At 43.8% G+C, this 20,360-nt stretch overlaps 2 protein-coding genes across 2 annotated transcripts; one reads left to right on the plus strand and one right to left on the minus strand.

Moving 5' to 3' along the window:
- The first annotated feature begins 708 nt into the window (after window positions 1-708).
- tomm7 (translocase of outer mitochondrial membrane 7 homolog (yeast)) lies at window positions 709-12,634 on the plus strand. The gene is made up of 3 exons (XM_056298742.1): window positions 709-861; window positions 7,717-7,765; window positions 12,182-12,634. Exons 1-3 carry the CDS (start codon window positions 759-761, stop codon window positions 12,195-12,197), a joined length of 168 nt encoding a protein of 55 aa, XP_056154717.1. The 5' UTR covers window positions 709-758; the 3' UTR covers window positions 12,198-12,634.
- Window positions 12,635-13,844: 1,210 nt separating this feature from the next.
- LOC130128351 (interleukin-6-like) lies at window positions 13,845-16,208 on the minus strand. The gene is made up of 5 exons (XM_056297977.1): window positions 16,193-16,208; window positions 15,878-16,095; window positions 15,214-15,303; window positions 14,875-15,018; window positions 13,845-14,054 (listed from the first exon to the last, which is right to left on the minus strand). The coding sequence occupies exons 1-5, from the start codon at window positions 16,206-16,208 to the stop codon at window positions 13,845-13,847; spliced, it is 678 nt and encodes a 225-aa protein (XP_056153952.1).
- Between the last annotated feature and the right edge of the window lie 4,152 nt (window positions 16,209-20,360).

Here is a 20,360-nt window from a genome sequence, read left to right on the forward strand (position 1 = left end):
GTAACAATAAGTTTTACGTAAAAAATCTTGTTGGTGTTTTTTTTGTGCAAAATTTCACATCCATAAAAGTAAACATTTAAATAATAAACAGTTCTTTACTGCTTTAATCATAGAAATTGACATATCTACCATTTCCAGAAGCACGCAGAAAAGCAGTCAATATAACGCTTGCTTTTTTTACTTAATGTGCGCTTTACATTTACCCCCTAGTAAAAGTGTTTTATTTTTGTTCAGCATTATTATTATTGTTAATACTATAGATTATTTTTATTTATTTATTTATTTTATTTATTTACTTTTGTTACGACCATCGAATGTGGAGGTGTAAGGTTGTGTATAGTTGCTTGGTCTGGTGGCATGTATGTACAATGTTCTTGTACCATTTGTACTCTTCAATAAAAACAAAACTCTTGAGCCTCTAGCAGCCATTATAGCCGACCTATCGTGATTCTGATTAAGTACTACTACTACTTCCGGCTGAGATTCTGATTAACTGGAGACAACTTTCTTTTTTTTTTTGCAATCCACGTATATCATTAACCCTTGAATATAAAATTGCCCCACTGAAATCGGTTGAGAAATGTAAATGTTGTCGTGCTTTTTATCCATTAAAACCCGCGTCTCCCCAGTTTACTTGTTTTCGCTAAAACGGCTACGGTCCTGTTTGACCGGGCGAGTTTGTCCTCTCTGAGTTGCTGTACACCGCCTTTCCCACGTGACTTCCTCTTCCTCGTGGTACCTGAGCGGCTGGAAGAAATATGGCCAAATTCAGCAAAGAGACCAAACAGCGACTGCAGCAGGTGTTCCAATGTGGCCAGTTTGTCATCCGATGGGGCTTCATCCCCACCGTGCTCTACCTAGGTCAGTATGAGTCGCTGAAAGTTGATCGCCGAGTAAAACACCCAGCGTTAGCCGCTTAGCTAATAAGCAGCCGACTAAATAGTGACTGCTAACTAGCGAGCCTGGCTGTAGCGGACAGTCAAAAGGTCAGTTCTGCGTTTGTCTTTACGTGGGTTTTTTCCCCCCGTGTGTGTGTTGTGTTGTACCGCCGTCCTTTACTGGATCTGGCAGGTCCTCCTCAAAGTTGCTGCAATACTTTCAGCCTCGGCGTAAGATAATGACGAAGCAAAGAGTCAAGTCAGTTTTATTTGTACAGCCCAATATCGCACATTACAAGGGGCTTTGCAGCAACACAAGCCATTTGTTTTATATTGGACAAAGATATTCGGATTAAAAATCTACAGCTGTTGAACCCTGAGAAAAACCAAAGCCATATGTCGGAGAGCCTTTTTTTTGTTGTTGGTGGAATTGTCGCATTATGTCGTAAGGCTTATTATCATAGCTTTAACCCAATACATTTATAGACGTTATATTTAACTGTTGAAGCAAGTAGACAGGAATACAAGGAGATGCGGCGTAAGGCGAAGAGCGAGTTCAGTCAATCAAGTTGCATTTTATACAGCCACTCAAAGCGCCCCCCCCCCCCCATTTGTATCCAGCCAATTACCCCACCCTTCCGAGCCGTCCCGGTCGCTGCTCCACCCCCTCTGCCGATCCGGGGATGGCTGCAGACTACCACATGCCTCCTCCGATACATGTGGAGTCAGGGTTATCTCCCATTACAAATGAATGGGATTTGGGTTTTATGCATAAAAAAATAAAACAAATAAAATTGGAAAATAGGCATAGAATTTAAATTGTACAATATGTTGTAAACCGTATGAGCTCTGTGTGAAGAAATGTTGTCTCTTGAGCATGACCAGTCACTTCTTCATGGAATATCTGTCAAATTTTTCCTGAGACCGTATGAAGTCTTTAAAGTCACATAAGTTACTTTAGATAACTTAGTTATTCAGTTAGAATTGGTGAAGGAAAAGGCATATGGCGAGCGCGGATGAGAGGTTAGACACCTAGGAAGGAGAAAAGGACTTGTACCGATTGGCTAGATAGAGGGACTGAGCTGGGAAGGATGTGCAGCAGGTTTGGGCAATGAAGGATAGAAATAGAAACGTGCTGACAGGCGATGAGAGTGTGTTGAGAAGGAGGAAGGAGTACTTTGAGGGGCCAGCGAATGAAGCAAATGAGGGAGAGAGAGAGAAGGTTTTGGATGATGTGCGGATAGTGAATCTGGAAGTGTGGTGGATTAGCAAGGATGAAGTGAGGGCAGCTCTGAAGAGGATGAAGAGTGGAAAGGCGGTTGGTCCAGATGACATACCTGTGGATGCATGGAGGTGTTTAGGAGAGATTACTGTGGAGTTTTTAACTAGATTGTTTAACACAATTTTAGAAAGTGAGAGGATCCCTGAGTGGAGAAGAAGTATACTGGTACCTAAGGGCAATGTGCAGAACTGTAGCAACTACGGAGGTATAAAGTTGATCAGCCACAACATGAAGTTATGGGAAAGAGTAGTGGAAGCTAGGTTAAGAGGAGAGGTGATGATTAGCGAGCAAGCAGTATGGTTTCATGCCATGAAAGAGCACCACAGATGCGATGTTTGCTTTGAGAATGTTGATGGAGATGCATAGAGAAGGGCAGAAGGAGTTACATTGTGTAGAGGAGGTGTAGTATTGTATGAGGAAGTCAGGACTGGAAGAGGAAGTATGTAACAGTGGTGCAGGATATGTATGAGGGCAGTCTGACAGTGGTGAGGTGTGTGGTAGGAATGGCGGATGGGTTCAAGGTGGAGGTGGGATTACATCAAGGATCGGCTCTGAGCCCTTTTTCGTTTGAAATTGTGATAGACAGGTTGTCAGGCAGGAGTCTCTGTGGACTCTGATGTTCGCGGATGACATTGTGATCTGTAGTGAGACTAGGGAGCAGGTTGAGGAGTGCCTGGAGAGGTGGAGGTATGCACTGGAGAGAAAAGGAATGACAGTTGAAGATGTTAAGATCTTCATTGGGAGTGACAAAGAAGGACAGGATTAGGAATGAGCATATTAGAGGGATAGCTCAGGTTGGACGGTTTGGAGGCAAAGCAAGAGAGGCAAGATTGAGATGGCTTGGACATGTGTGGAGGAGAGATGCTGGGTATATTGGGAGAAGGATGCTGAATATGGAGTTGCCAGGGAAGAGGAAAAGAGGAAAGCCAAAGAGGAGGTTTATGGATGTGGTGAGGGAGGACATACAGGTGGCTGACATGACAGAGGAAGATGCAGAGGACAGGAAGAGATGGAAATGGACGATCTGCTGTGGCGACCCCAAACGGGAGCAGCCGAAACAAGAAGATGATAATCTGTTTAACTGTTACATCATGTCAGGTAGTGATGTAAACCCAAAGATGTATTACTCATTCATATGTTAGCCAAATTTCAGGATGTTCTGAATATTGCGGTTTGATATTGTGGTTTTCTGAGGCTGCACCCTCTCCTATGTACTGTAAAACATGAAGACTTAAATAATCCAAAGAAAATTACAAAATGACGGTGATCCTGGGATACTGATGGGTAAAGAAAGACTCAGGCCATGCATTGTGGCGCCAAGATCAGTCTTGACAAATTTAATAGGCAATAGCAAACATTGCAAATTTATATCATTTGAGCACAGTCTCCATTCTGAAGTTTATTACATGTTTTGGTCATAAAAATAACTAGCAGTGACACTAAATATGCTAATTTACATACTTATAATAAACAGCAGCTGGCGTTAGCCGGGTATATGATCATTATCCTTTTATGGTATTACCTTGGCTGAAAACATTTTGTTAGCCAGACGACAAATTGTCTGATAGCCTACCAAGAATATTTGTATTTTTTCTTTTATGAGGCTTGATGTCATTCAGACGAAAGACAAATGAGGTTTTAGGCTTCTTTCCCTTGGTCACACCCAATTTGACAATTGGTGGCAGTTGCGTGTAGAGGAACATCGGTAGTTGTAAATGATGCTGTTTTCAAGACGTAACTTTACGGGAAGTTGGGCTTTTTCAGTACTTTTGCAGTTGTGACCTCGCATCCGTTTGGAGTTGCCGTTTAGTCAGCAGATCTTCTCAGACATCCAGCGTATGTTGTAAATGTCATTGACGGTGTCAAATCCTGTCCGTACAGTTTCAGCAGCGCTGAGTACTCGGGCGTCGCAGCCGTGGGTGTTACGGGTGTTGCGACACCCGCACCATCACAGAAACATGATTCCATCCCCCCAGTTTTTCCTGACTGCCCGTCTTGTATGAAGACAGATCAGTGCGGTGTCAGCATCTCCACATGTCTGTAAGCCACCTCAATGCTTTACCGGCTGTGTACATGCATCCCCTCTTGAGTACTGCAGAGCAGAGCTCTACTAAGTCCTGGATGTGGTGGATATGCAGATTAGAGAACGATTTGAGCAGGAAGGAATGAGAATGATCAGCAATCTGGAGCAAGTCCTCTTAACTGGAGAGGTACGTGATATTGTGTAGAAGTACCCAGAGCTCAATTCAGAATGCCTGAAGACACAACTAGCAATGTTCAGAACCAAGTATAATTTCCAGTCCAGCAGTGACGTTGTTGGTATTGTCAAGGGGGTTGTGTCTGGAGGTCCGTGGCCTCTTTGATCCAGTTGAAACACTTGTGAGATTGCTTATTGTTGTCCCAGTGTCGTCAGCTGAAGTGGAGAGAGGGTTCAGTGGGCTCCGGAGGCTGAAGACATGGCTCTGGAGCACTATCACACAAGCATGCCTGAACAGTGTGGCTGTGTGCCATATTCACAAGGAAAAGCTTGACATGTTGGACAGGAAGACAGCTGCCAAAGAATTTGTTTCTAGTAGAGAAAAAAGAAGGATCCTCTTTGGACGTTTTGAGCAGATGTAGGCAATATGGGCAATTTTTGCCTTTGCTTACTTAAAAATTCAGGGGCATGCTCACACTCAGAAACTTTCCACAACTTTCCAATTGTGTTTTAAGGGGCAACAATACTAGGCAAAAAAGACAACTTTCCCTTAGTTATTTCTGACACCGGTTTTGAGTGTTTTCGTAACGTGAAAGGTGCTGTGTTCTTGCCAGTTTCACCCACTGACACTGGCTTTGAGTAATGGGTATGGTCGAGTTGGACAATGTAGCTCAGTTTTCATCTTGTGTATCATGGATGAAATAAGAAAAAAGGGAATTAAAGTCTTATTCTTTATATTTTTGTGAAAAGCATGTTTTTTAACAGACACAAAGTCTAAAGTCATTGCTTAATACTATATGGTATGTGAATGCTGGTGAATATAGTATCTTGGGGTGAAGGGGGTGGTGCTACAATGTACATTTTGAACTCAATATTATTTGCATATGGTGGTGAAGAAAATGTAGAAATGTATGGCGTTCATTTTGATTTGGCATGTTGTGGAGACTGTTTGCATGTTCTCCCCATGTCTGTGTGGCTTTCCTCCAGGGGCTCCGGTTTCCTCCCACAGTCCAAAGACATGTTGGTCAGGTGACTCGGCCGTACTAAATTGTCCCTAGGTATGAATGTGTGTGTGTGTGTGTGTGTGTGTGTGTGTGTGTGTGTGTGTGTGTGTGTGTGTCACCCCTGTGTGATGGCCTGGCGGCCTGTCCAGGGTGTCTCCCTGCCTGCCGCCCAATAACTGCTGGGATAGGCTCCAGCATCCCCGCGACCCTGAGTGTAGGATAAGCAGTTAGGATAATGGATGGATGGATGGATGTTGTGGCAACTGGAACAGGGGCCAAAGGCGGGGGGGGGGGTGCGGTGCTCATGTCCCACCCCTAGAACACCCACATTTTTAAAATCACTGCGCTATCTTTGGTGGAGTCTGTGTTTTGTGCCATTGAGGAATTGAGTTATTTTTATGTGCAGACATGTTAAGGAAGTGAAAGTGTGATGGCTGAAGGATGCTGTTTTTTTTTTTTTTTTCATTCTGAGAAAAATAGGGACGACTCCATGTTTATGAAATCTGTGGCCGTAGCTATTGCAGTCCTTAACTATTTACTGGAGTCCCAAGAAGAGTTGAAGTCTATGGAATTTTATTCATTTTTTGGTTGTTTAATTTTAGTTGTGGGGTGTCCGGGTAGTGTAGTGGTCTATTCCGTTGCCTACCAACATGGGGATCGCCGGTTTGAATCCCCATGTTACCTCCGGCTTGGTCGAGTGTCCATACAGACACGATTGGCCATGTCTGTGGTTGGGAAGCCGGATGTGGGTGTGTGTCCTGGTCGCTGCACTGGTCGGTCGTGGTGCCTGTTTGGGGGGAGAACTGGGGGGAATAGCGTGATCCTCCCATGCGCTACATCCCCCTGGTGAAACTCCTCACTGTCAGGTGAAAAGAAGCGGCTGGCAACTCCACATGTATCAGAGGAGGCATGTGGTAGTCTGCAGCTCTCCCCGGATTGGCTGAGGGGGTGGAGCAACAACTGGGATGGCTCGGAAGAGTGGGGAAATTGGCCGGGTACAATTGGGGAGAAATCCACAACAACAAAAAGTAAAGATTTTAGTTGTATCTCCAAAAGCGATTTAATAATTCCAGATGTAATGCATTTTGTCTTCACACTGCAGAAATAGCCCTGGAAGTGGAGCTACAGTTGCTTTCCGGTAGACCATTTGGAAGGGTTATTCGCAGATGAATTGAAAAGTCATAAAACTGTTTTTTTTGCAAGGTTAATTTGCATTAGGGCATAGTACATAACGACTATTTGTTAACATTGATTAGTCTGCTGATTATTCCTTCAATTAATCAGTTCAATTAATTTAGTGGAATTAAAAAGAAAAAGTTCAACTCTGTTGAATAAATATTTTATTCTAAGAATCCCAAAATCAAAAAGCGCTTGTAGAGGCACTGCTGCTCAGGCCATCACGCCTGACAAAACTGTTGTGTTGAGGCTATTGACGGCTGGACATCATGGAGCAGAGACAGCCGAGGGGAAATGGCTCAACATGTCTTTCCTCCGCCTTCTCTCAAATCTTAACAGCCACCATTTTGGCTGCACTGTTGCATCATTGCTCGTAGCAACCATGCAAATTAGACGACAGAATAGCAAAACTCATATCATTAAGGGGCAGTTTAGTACGGCCGATTCACCTGACCTACATGTCTTTGGACTGTGGGAGGAAACCGGAGCACTCAGAGGAAACCCACACAGACACCGGGAGAACATGCAAATGCAAACTAAATTGTCCCTAGCTGTGGCCCTGTGATGGACTGGCAACCTGTGTCCAGGGTGTCTACCCGCCTGCCACCCAATGACTGCTGGGATAGGCTCCAGTGTTCCGCGATCCAAATTCGGACAAGCGGTTTGGATAATGGATGGATGGTATCTTTAAGGAAAAACGTCCTTGTCCTTACTGATTACTGATTTGAGCTTACTGGTGAACATACGGGCAAAGTTAGTTTTTGACCGAGGTGTAATACCAACTTATTTTAATGAGCTCCTTTCACCCCCTCCGTCACCGTTCCATGTTTCATTTTAACGCCATACTCCTGTGCCAGGCAAGTTCAGTCTCACACAATTACAGTACACTGCCTTCATTGTTGATATCAACTCAAATTGTGCCCACACTTCACACACAAATATCCACCTACTCATGTGAAATTGGCATTAGTTGGTTGTTTTTCTTTACCAGGTGCTTGCAGTGGGCCATTTCCTTTGGTTAGACTACAGTGAGCTGATGTAGCGAATAATTTTAGAGAAATAGTAAGACAAGTGTCGAGACAATTTCCCAAGTGTTACACGTGTGTAGCTTTTCCAGCATCTGCACGAGGGAAGTCAATTCCAGTGTCCTTCAGTTTTCTCTTATTTGTTGGTTTACAGGTTTCAAACGGGGAGCAGATCCAGGCATGCCTGAACCTACATTCTTAAGGTAGGTTTGTGCAGTTTTGTCTCAATCACAGATGCTCTGCAACAACTCTACATGTTTAGGTCCCAAAATAGTAATGCATTTAAATATACAACATGCAGACAGTCACAAGCTGAGAACATCAGCTGGAGGTAAACATTTTGAATTCTTATGCCCCAAGTCAATGTTGCATGGAATGGTTAGTTCTGGTAATGTTCAGGTTGCCTCTTCTGTATTAACACTGTCATGTTCTGCTCACCCGTCAGGTTTTATGTCATCGCTCAGATGTCATAAGTACTTTTCTTTAAACAACTATATGTATTATGAAAAAGCAAAAAAACATTGCAGCGCTGCCTTTATCAATTCCTAACTCCTTAAGATGTCATGCCCCCCCCCCCTTTTCTCCCCCATTGCACTTGGCCAATTGCCCCACTCTTCCGAGCCGTCCAGGTCGCTGCTCCACCCCCTCTGCCGATCCGGGGAGAGCTGCAGACTACCACATGCCTCCTCCGATACATGTGGAGTCGCTAGCCGCTTCTTTTCACCTGACGGTGAGGAGTTTCGCCAGGGGGATGTAGCACGTGGGAGGATCACGCTATTTCCCCCAGTTCCCCCTAACCCCCTAACAGGCGCCCTGGCCGACCAGAGGAGGTGCTAGTGCAGCGACCAGGACACATACCCACATCTGGCTTCCCACCCACAGACATGGCCAATTGTGTCTGTAGGGACACCCGACCAAGCCAGAGGTAACACGGGGATTTGAACCGGTGATCCCCGTGTTGGTGGGCAGCGGACTAGACCGTCACGCCACCCGGACACCCGTCATGCTCCACTTGTTGACCTCTGACATGTACTGCATGTAACTCTAAGGAGGTTTTTCTTTTTCTTTTTTTAGGACAAATCAAAAAAGTTCCTCCATATCATGTAATTATGACTGAGGAAATCAATTAATGTCAACACATGTTCTGATGAACATAATGATATTCACATGACGCAAACCCAGAAATGTGCTGTTCTATATCAACCCCTAGACAACTCCCTCAAGGTACAGGTGCATCTCAGAAAATTAGAATATTGTGGAAAAGTTTGTTATTTTCCGTAATTTAATTCAAAAAGTGAAACTTGCATATATTCTGGATTCATTACACATAAAGCGAAATATGTCCACTCTTTTTTGTTTTAATCTTGATGATTACGGCTTACAGCTCATGAAAACCAAAAATCCAGTATCTCAAAATATTAGAATATTACATAAGACCAATCAAAAAAAGGATTAATACAGAAATGTCGACCTACTGAAAAGTATGTTCATTTACGCACTCAACACTTGGTCGGGGCTCCTTTTGCACGAATTACTGCATCAATGCGGCGTGGCATGGAGGCAATCAGCCTGTAGCACTGCTGAGGTGTTATGGAAACCCAGGTTGCTTTGATGGCGGCCTTTAGCTCGTCTGCATTGTTTGGTCTGGTGTCTCTCATCTTCCTCTTGACAGTACCCGGTGGGGTTCAGGTCAGGCGAGTTGGCTGGCCAATCAAGCACAGTAATACCATGGTAGTTTTGGCACTGTGGGCAGGTGCCAAGTCCTGCTGGAAAATGAAATCAGCATCTCCATAAAGCTTGTCAGCAGACGGAAGCATGAAGTGCTCTAAAATCTCCTGGTAGACGGCTGCGTTGACTCTGGGCTTGATGAAACACAGTGGACCAATACCAGCAGATGACATGGCACCCCAAATCATCACTGACTGTGGAAACTTCACACTGGATTTCAAGCAGCTTGGATTCTGTGCCTCTCAACTCTTCCTCCAGACTCTGGGACCTTGATTTCCAAATGAAATGCAATATTTACTTTCATTTGAAAAGAGGACTTTGGACCGCTGACCAACAGTCCAGTTCTTATTCTCCTTAGCCCAGGTAAGACGCTTCTGACGTTGTCTCTGGTTCAGGAGTGGCTTGACACTAGGGATGCGAAACTTGTAGCCCAGTTCCTGGGCACGTCTGTGCATGGTGGCTCTTGATGCACTAACTCCAGCCTCAGTCCACTCCTTGTGAAGCTTACCCAAGTTCTTGAATCGGCCTTGCTTGACAATCTTCTCAAGGCTGCGGTCCTCCCTGTTGCTTGTGCACTTTTTCCTACCACACTTTTCTCTTCCAGTCAACTTTCCATGGATATGCTTTGATACAGCACTCTGCGAACAGCCAGCCCTTTCAGCAGTGACTTTCTGTGGCTTATGGGGTATTGTCAAGAGGAAGATGAGACCAGACCTAATAATGCAGACGAGCTGAAGGCCGCTATCAAAGCAACCTGGGCTTCCATAACACCTCAGCAGTGCCACAGGCTGATTGCCTCCATGCCACGCCGCATTGATGCAGTAATTCGTGCAAAAGGAGCCCCGACCAAGTGTTGAGTGCATAAATGAACATACTTTTCAGAAGGTCAACATTTCTGTATTATAAATCCTTTTTTTGATTGGTCTTATGTAATATTCTAATATTTTGAGATACTGGATTTTTGATTTTCGTGAGCTGTAAGCCGTAATCATCAAGATTAAACCAAAAAAGGCTTGACATATTTCACTTTACGTCTAATGAATCCAGAATATATGAAAGTTTCACTTTTTGAATTAAATTACGGAAAATAATGAACTTTTCCACAATATTCTAATTTTTTGAGATGCACTTGTATATACTGCCATTGGGGTCACCCCTGGTGTCACAAAAAGACACTCAATCCTTTATGTGCCATCAATGAACCATTTTCATGTTAATGTGGGCTGCACAGTGCTGCAGTGGTTAGCGCAGTCACCTCACAGCAAGAAGGTCCTGGGTTCGAGCCCCGGGATAGTCAAACCTTGGGGGTCGTCCCCGGTTCATCCTCTGTGTGGAGTTTGCATGTTCTCCCCGTGTCTGCGTGGGTTTCCTCCGGGGGCTCCGGTTTCCTCCCACAGTCCAAAGAAATGTAGGTCAGGTTAATCGGCGGTACGAAATTGTCCCAAGGTATGAATGTGTGTGTGTGTGTGTGTATGTCGGCCGTTTGTGATGGTCTGGCAGCCTGTCCAGGGTGTCTCCCCGCCTGCCGTCCAATGACTGCTGGAATAGGCTCCAGCATCCCCGTGACCCTGAGAGCAGGATAAGCGGTTTGGATAATGGATGGATGGATGGATGTTGATTACACTAATTAAGGCCAGCAGAATAAGTTTCATACTGAAAAAAAATACTTTAAAAATATTTTTCCTGGAATTTCAAACTTTAAAAGGGTCAATTTGACCTGCAACATAACAGGAATCCCCAATGTACTATTTGTTTATTTACATAAAGATCATATAATTGTTCTGATGCTTAGTGACAACATATTCACTCAAGATAGAATGAAATTAAGGTCTTTAAAAGAAAAAAACAGTTGGCAACCACTCACTTACACATCGTTCTGTAATCACCGTGAAGGTTTTTTAAGCTACAGATTTCATCCTAACACAATGTAGTGACAGAAAAAAATGCTCTAAATGAAATGTCACCCAAATTAACACTTTTTACTATCCTTTTCTGCCAACTCGCAACATCACCCTAATCGGACTCAAAAGACTGTGTATGGCGTCCAGGTAGTGTAGCGGTCTGTTCTGTTGCCTACCAACACGAGAATTGCCATTTCGAATCCCCATGTTACCTCCGGCTTGGTCGGGCGTCCCTACAGACACAATTGGCCGTGTCTGCGGGTGGGAAGCCGGATGTGGGTATGTGTCCTGGTCGCTGCACTAGCACCTCCGGTTGTTTGGGGGGAGGGGGAACTGGGGGGAATAGCGTGATCCTCCCATGCGCTACGTCCCCCTTGCGAAACTCTTCACTGTCCGGTGAAAAGAAGCAGCTGGTGACTCCACATGTATCGGGGGAGACGTGGCAGTCTGCAGCCCTCCCCGGATTGGCAGAAGGGGGTGGAGAAGAGACCGGGACGGCTCGGAAGAGTGGGGTAATTGGCTGGGTACAACTGGGGAGAAAAAGGGGGGGGGGGATTGACAAAAAAAAAAAAAGACGGTGTATACGGTACACATAGTGTGAAAGATGTGTACCGGTACGCAGTCCCAACGCCCGTGGATTTTTATACATTCAGAAACCTGCGTGGGAAGTGGCGTACGTACAGTTTTCGGGTGTAAGCATGATTTATACGTTTGGCCCCTGAATGGGAATATCAAACATATTTGATATTAATTGCCGTTGACCAGTCGGCAGCACGGTCACTGTGATTAATATCAGATCTGTAAAGCCCTCATACCACCAGATTCTCTTTACCAACTTTCAGTCCTAATCAAGCCTTCGATTGGCCGTTCCATTCCGACGCCGGTGATTGGTTGATTGGCTGGAGCAACGAACCCAGCCATTGAGAATTCTTTAATGAACTGTGATGTCTGGTTTCTCTGAACTGCTGTCCTTTCTCCTCCTCCTCCTAGTTTGCTATGGGGCTGAGGAAAACCTTCACCCAGCCAATCACCTCTCCTACTTGTGGTCACACGGTCATCAGCAGTCACCTGGAAAATGGACACTATCTCTGCCATTCATGTCCCCTCGCCGTCCAATGGCTCTGATTTCTCTGAAAAGAGTTTCTCCATACATGCATGAATATTTATTTGTAGCCATGGTGTTTATGGTTGCCTTTATAAATATGTAGCTTTTCTTTTTAAATTGTTCTTCGTCTTTCGATATCTGGCCTAAATGGATGGATGGCTATTTGAATCACAAGCTCAAATCCAGACTCTTCCCATTTGTCTGTCAAATTATGAATGGTATTTTCTGTGTTTTATTCAAGAATGTCTGTAATGCTATCTTTGGACATGCACTGCATCCATGTTTTTCCTCACAAGTTGCTAACGGAGAATTTCTGACAATAAAACCAGTTGACCAATGCCCGTTTCTCTTGCATAACGCACACATTTGTGATGGTGAGATGTTGAATGTTGATCCTAGTTGTAGCCTGTAGCGCATGTCAGAAACGGGTTACAGTCTAGAAAAAAGGCCCAAAGATCTTCATTCAACTGCAAAATCCACACCCAAGATTTCACTGGGTCTTGAAAAGCTAAAACAGACGGTTGTAGCTACAGAAGTCATGTGAAGTTCTGGAAAGTTTGAGAACGGGTTTTATCTGGAAAATCTTGTGTCCCAGCTCTCGTAATACAAATCGTGTTATGTTGCGGTAGAGCCATTGTTGCTGTGTATTTTGCTAGGTAGTTTTGTTCATGGCGGCCTTATTGCCCAGGTGTCACCTGCCCCTGCTAAAAACTGACCAGATTCTTCAGAGCCGCTGGATAACGCTCGAGCCTGTGTAACGTAAATTGTGTATGGTCCCTATACAGTTGTGGAGTACGGTGAAATAGGAGTGAGTCAAACAACTACATGCACTCATTTGACTCGGATAAGGATTCAAGTAAAATATCCTTCTAATTACTAGCTCTTTCTACGTTATTTTTTTTACATAACTGCCTGTATGCTGCTAGAAGCTCTGACTTCATTTGGAGCCCAAAAGAGAAGAGAGGATGGTGCTACCCAATTTACACTTGTCATGAAAATAGTTTTATTGAATTGTGCGAAAACAAACAAACAGAAGCCTTAAAAAAAGTCTTACTTTCAAAGCTTCTACAGTGATCCTAGCAACATCAAGTATTTCTATGAAATATAAATATGCCTTTATATGCTGTTTAGTAATAAAACCATGTGCTTTCTCAAAATAGTTAGCACACAGTTGCTTAGTAATAAATAACATATGATAAAGAAATATAAATAAGTTGTGGGTCAATTAGAAATGAAAGCATAAAAAACCCCACACAGTGGGCTATTGCAGACCCCAAATACTTGGGTGAATAAATCCAAATGGTCTCCATCAGTGTACGGATATGTAACAGGCTTGGGAAACGCAACTGCGATTTCTTCTCCACAAAAAAAGAATAAAAATATATTTATCGGCCAAATGTATATATATATATAAAAACATCTTTGCCAGTGTTGAATTTGTTTTCTGACATATCTGTTCACATAAATTAAAGAGATGTTTACATTATCAGTTAAATTTCAGTGTTGCAAATTTAAGTAAAAAAAAATTCCCCCAACTCGCCGTTGGACTTACACCGACAGCAAGTTGCCATGCACTTTGTGGGACCTCCTCTCCACTTTAGTGAGGGCACGTTTGCCGTCGATCAGGAAGTAGTGGAGCTGATAGAGGATGCTGTATGCGTTTATCCTCCTCTTGAAGGTGTCTCCACTGGCCTGCTCCTGTAGCAGCTGCTCCTCTTGGATTTCGCTCAGTTCTGCTATACGCTCCGGGTGCTCCATCTGCAGAGAACAGGGACTAAGATGAGTCTCTTAACAGGCTTTGTGACAAGTGTTTCATTAGAAAATAAGGTTTAATAGCAGTGCAACATGACGACACAGAGTGACCTATGTGGCCGTTAGAGAACCACGTCATCTAGTTCAGCTGAATCACTAACAACCCAAATCTCACAGACACAATCGGGGTCGGCCCGAGGCACAAGCAAACTAAGCCGCTTAAGGGCCTTGTGCGGCCCCCCGGGCGACCAACATGTTTACATTGGTGACCTAGAGTACTGTGTGACCATCCAACGCACCGTTTATTAGACATATATTCAAGCTCACATCATTGCAGTCACGTCAGTAACAAAGTTCGGACACTGTGTGTGTGTGGGGGGGGGGGTGCAAAACAAATTCTGCTTAGGGCCCCAAAAAGGCTTGGGCCAGCACTGGGGCCTCGTGTATCAATTGTTACTATGGGCAAATTTGTTCTTACCCACCCATTGGATTTTTTTTTATCCCTGAAGTTTGTCTCAGGGACCAGTGTAGAGCCTGGGTAACCCCTGAATTTAGACACTGATTGGCTAACACTACTGATGTCTTTGCAGGCCTGGGTGATTGCTCGTTGCAAGAGGTAGACGATAGATGTTAGGAGGAAGGAATTACAAATACCCATAGTAACGATTGATACATGAGGCCCCTGGATACTACTACCATCCTGCATTCAAGCGTCACACCGTTGCTTTGGCCTTCTTCAGCTGCTCAGGACAACGGCGTGCAAGTTCTCCAACTTTTACTCACTACATAGAGTAGGACTGCTATAGCCTACATGTCAAACACTCACCTTTTCTTTAATCTGGTTCACCAGGGCGACACTGTAATGCTTGGCTTCTGGGAGGATGGAATTGGCTGGGTACTCCTTTTCAACATGCTTCAGAAGAACCATACATTTCAGCAGGCCTTCAGCCAGTCTCCGCAGACAAATCTCCTGTATGTGGTGAGGAGAAGACATCAGAATCCATCGTAACCCCGAAAAATATGAAAACCAAAACCTGGCAATGTAAAAATTCTACTCATCAGTGGAATTAATTAATTCTTAAGTCCAAAACATCCACTTTGTGTTTCTTAAACAGGCGGATTTTCAATTCAGAGCAGATGAAGTGAAAATAACAGCATTGCACACCATGCTACAGTTGGTCACAGGACAGCAAATCTGGGGCCACTTCACGCCCGGAAATTGGTATTTCAACTGATTATGGAATTCTTCTTCAAACTGCAGGGGGGGGGGGGAGAAAAAAGGCAAAAAATAATTTCAATGTGGTCTAACCGGGTGATGCTTCATAACACTGGTCTACAAAAATATATTTTTTTTTCTTGCATGGACTCTGGAAACTGTTTTTGGCTAAGTTTGGGCTGCTGGATCCAAATCTGAGCTCAGATTTGCTCGATGACATCAAGTTTTTGTGCTATCTGTATGCTCCTTATTCAGGATTTTACAAAAGTTGACCATCTAGTCTGGCAATCTTGGTGGGGATAAAAATGACCCCTACTCATTTCCTAAGTAATTTCATGCTAGGCTGGGTGTTTATTTATTCATTGTAATCATTTTTGCATCTGTCGATTGTCTAATGCAACAGTGTTTTTTAACTTCGGGTGTAAAATTGCTGTTTTCTCAAAAATAAGGATTTTTCATAGTTCAAAAACCTGATGTGATAGGCAAAAACTAATGCCAGATTTGGATTCAGCGCCCAAAAGGAAAACCCCATGCAAGAAAAATTGCGTTGACCAGTGTAATCATTTAGCGTCCTGCAACACTAAACCCAAATCAGTAGTCCTCAATTCCGCACCTGTCTCTCGGCGCGGTTTGTGATGGCGATGAAAGACCTCCAGATCGGGGAGGCGCTCAACAGGTCCGAGGACCGGTGAAAGGCCCGAAGCTCCTCTCCTGGCGGTTCTCCTGACGGCTCCTCGGACGGACCCTCCGGAGTTGTGGAGACTTCAGCACTCTGGGCGGTGCAACTCAGCAGCAGGACCGCAAGCGTGGTCGCGGAGAATAGGGAGGCATCTGCGCAAAGGGAGGGAGGGAGGGAGGGAGGAGAATGAATCCAAAAAAATGCAAACTTAGCACAGTGATGACGCGGCGGACCAGTGAGGAGACTCACTTCGTGCAGAAGTCATGTTGCGCTGCGGGCGAACCACTTGTTGTTCCCCAGCGGGTCAAATCCGTTTCCAGTTTCTCTGAAGGATGGCAGGAGTTGTCCACCCGCAGCCATTTTTATATTCTGCAAGTTGCAGGAGTTCCCCCTTCTTCCTCCAGCTCCATTCATCGTCAAACTCGATCAGAGCCGTCCTGGAGTGATGTATCGCTGGCGCGTGCGTCATTTGTTCCGGCACCTGCTCTGATCGGAGATGGCAATTGCGATTTCGACAGAAGAGAAGGATCCCCAAATCTGATCCACCAGCATCTTATTTAAGCTTAGAAAAACGGAGGAAATGTTGATTTTGCTTTGCCTACCCAACACTAAACAACACAAAGTGACAGACAGTTTCATACACGTCGCGGATTTGATAAGAGAGCCTCAACATTTTCTCATTTTGTCAAATAGTTTTTCTCTCTCTCTCCATGCACATTGATGTCCCAGTATCATTCAGGATACCCAAATATCACATTCATCACATGGTGTATGCACGTAGCACATGCCATGTAGCATAACCCACATAAAGCCGGATCTAAGTTAGACTGTGATGTGTTAATGGGATTTAATGAGGCACGCGTCTGTTTTCATAGAGATGTTTTTTCATCAGCATGTTCTCTTTCTTTTGCTCTTTCTCTCACGTGTTCTTGGTGTGTTCCCCCCCCCTCTCTTTTTCCCTTATTGTTCACAGTAGTTGAGTTTATATAGTGCAGCAAAGCTTGCATTGCATTTGAACTATACAGTACAATGGGAATTGAGTTTGAAATGTATAGTAGCTGAATTAATTCAAGAGTAGGTGAGGAGGAGTAGGAAAAAACAAGTGTATACTTCCTCCTACTCCTTTTCCATCAAGTAACAAATAATCTGATGCATATGCAGATTTGTTCGCTGAGTTTGACGTGTGGATTCGTTGATCACTTCAGATTATTGGCAATGGCTTATCTGTATGTTACATCCTGCTTATTTACATGTTCGAATTCATGCATGCATGCATGCATTTATTCATTCATTCATTTCCCCTTTCTCCTAATCTACAGGTTTGATCCAGTCCACAAATGAGCAACCGAAGAAACTTTCCAAACTGGACCAAAATAACAAGAGAGAACTGGTCATCAGGGCAATTTCTTTTTTAAAAATAGAGACTGCTGCTAACTTGAAATATAAATATAACTGTTAACTTGAAAAAATGTTGCAATATTGGGTTGATGTACTTTCAGTGGACATTTTTTGACTTTTTCTAAACCAGTGATGGGCGTCGGGACGCGTTGCACGGAGCCCTGCTTTGAGGAGGTGGTGGTGTGGGGATCTACGCTTTTCCTTTCGTCCGGCGGTTGAACGCGATTACGAGTCCGAACTGCCTACGTCATCTGGGGGCATCGCATACTTTGAGACCCAAGTGACGTAGCGACACGCGGGATATTTAGACCGAGAGAATCTGAGGTGTTTATGTATGTTTCTCTGTGTACAAATGTATTTTGTAATGTTTGTAAATGCAAAAAAATAAAAAATAAAAATAAAATGTGAGGTGGGGAGAAAAGTGACATGGCGGTAGACCTATTAGCCAACTAAATTCTCCGGGTAGACTTGTGAGAAGCTGGGGCGAGGTTAGGGAGTGGAAAGACAAATTTTAACACGACAGCGCGAAAACAAGGTTGAAAAGAGCAAAACGGCAATATCGAGCGTATACAAAATGTCCGCTCTTCTCGGCTTCTGTGCCTTTTTGTCTAAATCAGCTCACAAAAATGTTATAAAGGGCACATACATCTATGGTTTTAATAGCTTTCCTGTGTCCCCCCTGCCTGCCTGCCGCCGAATGACTGCTGGGATAGGCTCCAGCATCCCCGCGACCCTGAGTGCAGGATAAGCGGTTTGGATCATGGATGGATGAACGGTAGTTTAACGTGCATGGATAAGAAGACACGCTGGCCGCTGGCTGGCGGGTCCGAGCCTTTAGTCTAGCGGTTAGCGAGGTCTCCTGCGGTGCGGGTTCGCTTCCCGGCCGCGGCAGTCCCTGTGGTTGCGTTGTCCCCCGAATTCGCTCTAGTATTGTTGCGAATTCGCTAGCGAATTCGGGAACCGCCGCAGCCGGGACGCGAACGTAGGTCTCCCATACCACGGGCGACTACGTTAACCAGTCGACTAAAGGGTCCGACCCGTTAGCCCTTCTACTTATTCGTGCACGTTACAGTATTGTTTGATTTAATTTTCAAAAATAAAAAACAAGATGGTTTACGACTGGAAAACTTAGATTTATGTGTAACCCACTCAAAAATAACCTACAAGCAGGGTTAGGTTATTTACGGTCTAATTTCTCATTTCTAGGTATATTTTAATTATATGTTTCGCCTGCGAGTTATTTTAACCCAGCAGAGGGCAGTAGAGGTGCTGCAGATAGAGAAACCTACCGCAACGTTTCTCAGTGAGAGGAAGAGCCAAGTCGAAAACAGTGCAGCAGTAACTTGAAGTTGAAACGCGAGCTCGAAGAAAAAACCTAATTAAAGAAATAGTTAAAGGGTTTTCTCCACAGAATCCGCCTCTAAGCAAGTAACAAAAATAGAACGGGGATGAAATTCTGAGGGGGATTTTCGAGAATTGTATTCTTTTCTCCGGTGAGTGTCTTACTAAGAGTTCGCCATGTGCGTTGCTAGCAAACACAGCATAATGGATGTTTCATAAGTAGAACGTGTAAAGTTGTCTTTATAAGAATGTTTTTTTCCGGTTGTTTTGCTGTTAACTTAGTTGTTTGCCTTAAAATGGGGAAATGTCTTGATGAGATGCACCAACGTAAGCAAATAACCAATCGGAGTTAATCTCAAATTAAACTAACGGAAGTGTTAATAGAAGTGTAAACTACTAATAAGACACGTTAGCCCCCTAGCTAGTGGCTCTGACCCTTTAGCCGAGCGGTCAGTGACGTCGCCTTGTGGTGCAGTGCATACCATCGAATCCCGCACCGGGCAAGAAAATAACCGGTTACAGAAGCTATGTTTCACATGTGCAGTGATTGAGAGAATCGAATGTAAGCTGCTATACGTTCATGGACATGGGTTTTTGGGTGATATTAGTGTCAGAGCTGGTCATGTTTAGTTTGATAGATCACTTACTGTTGCCCTGCTGTGCAGGTTGTTTTTTTATGAGATGATTTGGGGACAGTCCATTGAACAAATCGCCAACGGACGCGCGGCAGACGAGCAGAGGGAGTGAGGAGGAACATCTCGCCAGCAACAGGAACTGTCCTACTCCACATGTCCTCATTTCATCGGACAGATAAGCGCTGAGATCTCACCACACTTAATACAAAAACATACTAGCCGGTAGATGAACATTGTTTACTTTTATTTTTTTTGGGGGGGGGGGTTATTTCATCAGAGCTCTGAAAGGCTTTTTCATTTTCTATTTTTTCCTCAACTCAGGTTGTTTAAAGACTAAAAAGAGAAAACATTGATTTTCACAACTAAAAAGGACAACACAACACAAAAAAGAGAAAACAGGATCATAATATGTTTAATGTTACAGTAAAATAAATGCCGGCTATTTGAGTAAAACGTAATAGGTGTTTTGGCGTTTTCATTCCTCTACTCATTGAAAAGTACATTAAACAAGCACTTGCAGTTTACAGTATATCTATCAATTGCCCCCTTACATATGAACATGTGATTTGTAAATAATGTCAAATGGATGATAAAATATTGGTTTACTTTGCTAGAATTATAAGTAAAGAAGCCAAGCAATACATTTTCATACAAAAGGGAAAATTCAGGATCAATATGTTTAGTCTAGCAGGAGGGGCCCTCAGGTTTTGAGGTACCCCTACCCGAGTTAGAACAAAACACAACCATGTTTTTTCATATCCCATATGTGTCCCATTAATGAAATGGATGGTTGTGGAACTTTATTTTTGTGGGAAATACGTTTTTGGGCTATTCTTTAGACCTACCCTAATATCTGAAAAAGAGCCAAATTAGGCCAGTCCAGATAGGGGTGAGGTGACAAAAAAGCCCATAATTTCATAATGTTTTCTCAAATTTGCTGTGGCTTGACCCAAGCAACTGTCCAACAACACCAAAGAGTTAAAATGTAATTTTTCCAAAGAAATACTAGAATATTGTCCTACAGACATGGCTTTAGTGTAGGC

This window comes from Lampris incognitus, chromosome 18 (assembly GCF_029633865.1).
Source record: "Lampris incognitus isolate fLamInc1 chromosome 18, fLamInc1.hap2, whole genome shotgun sequence".
Taxonomy (NCBI): Eukaryota; Metazoa; Chordata; class Actinopteri; order Lampriformes; family Lampridae; genus Lampris; species Lampris incognitus.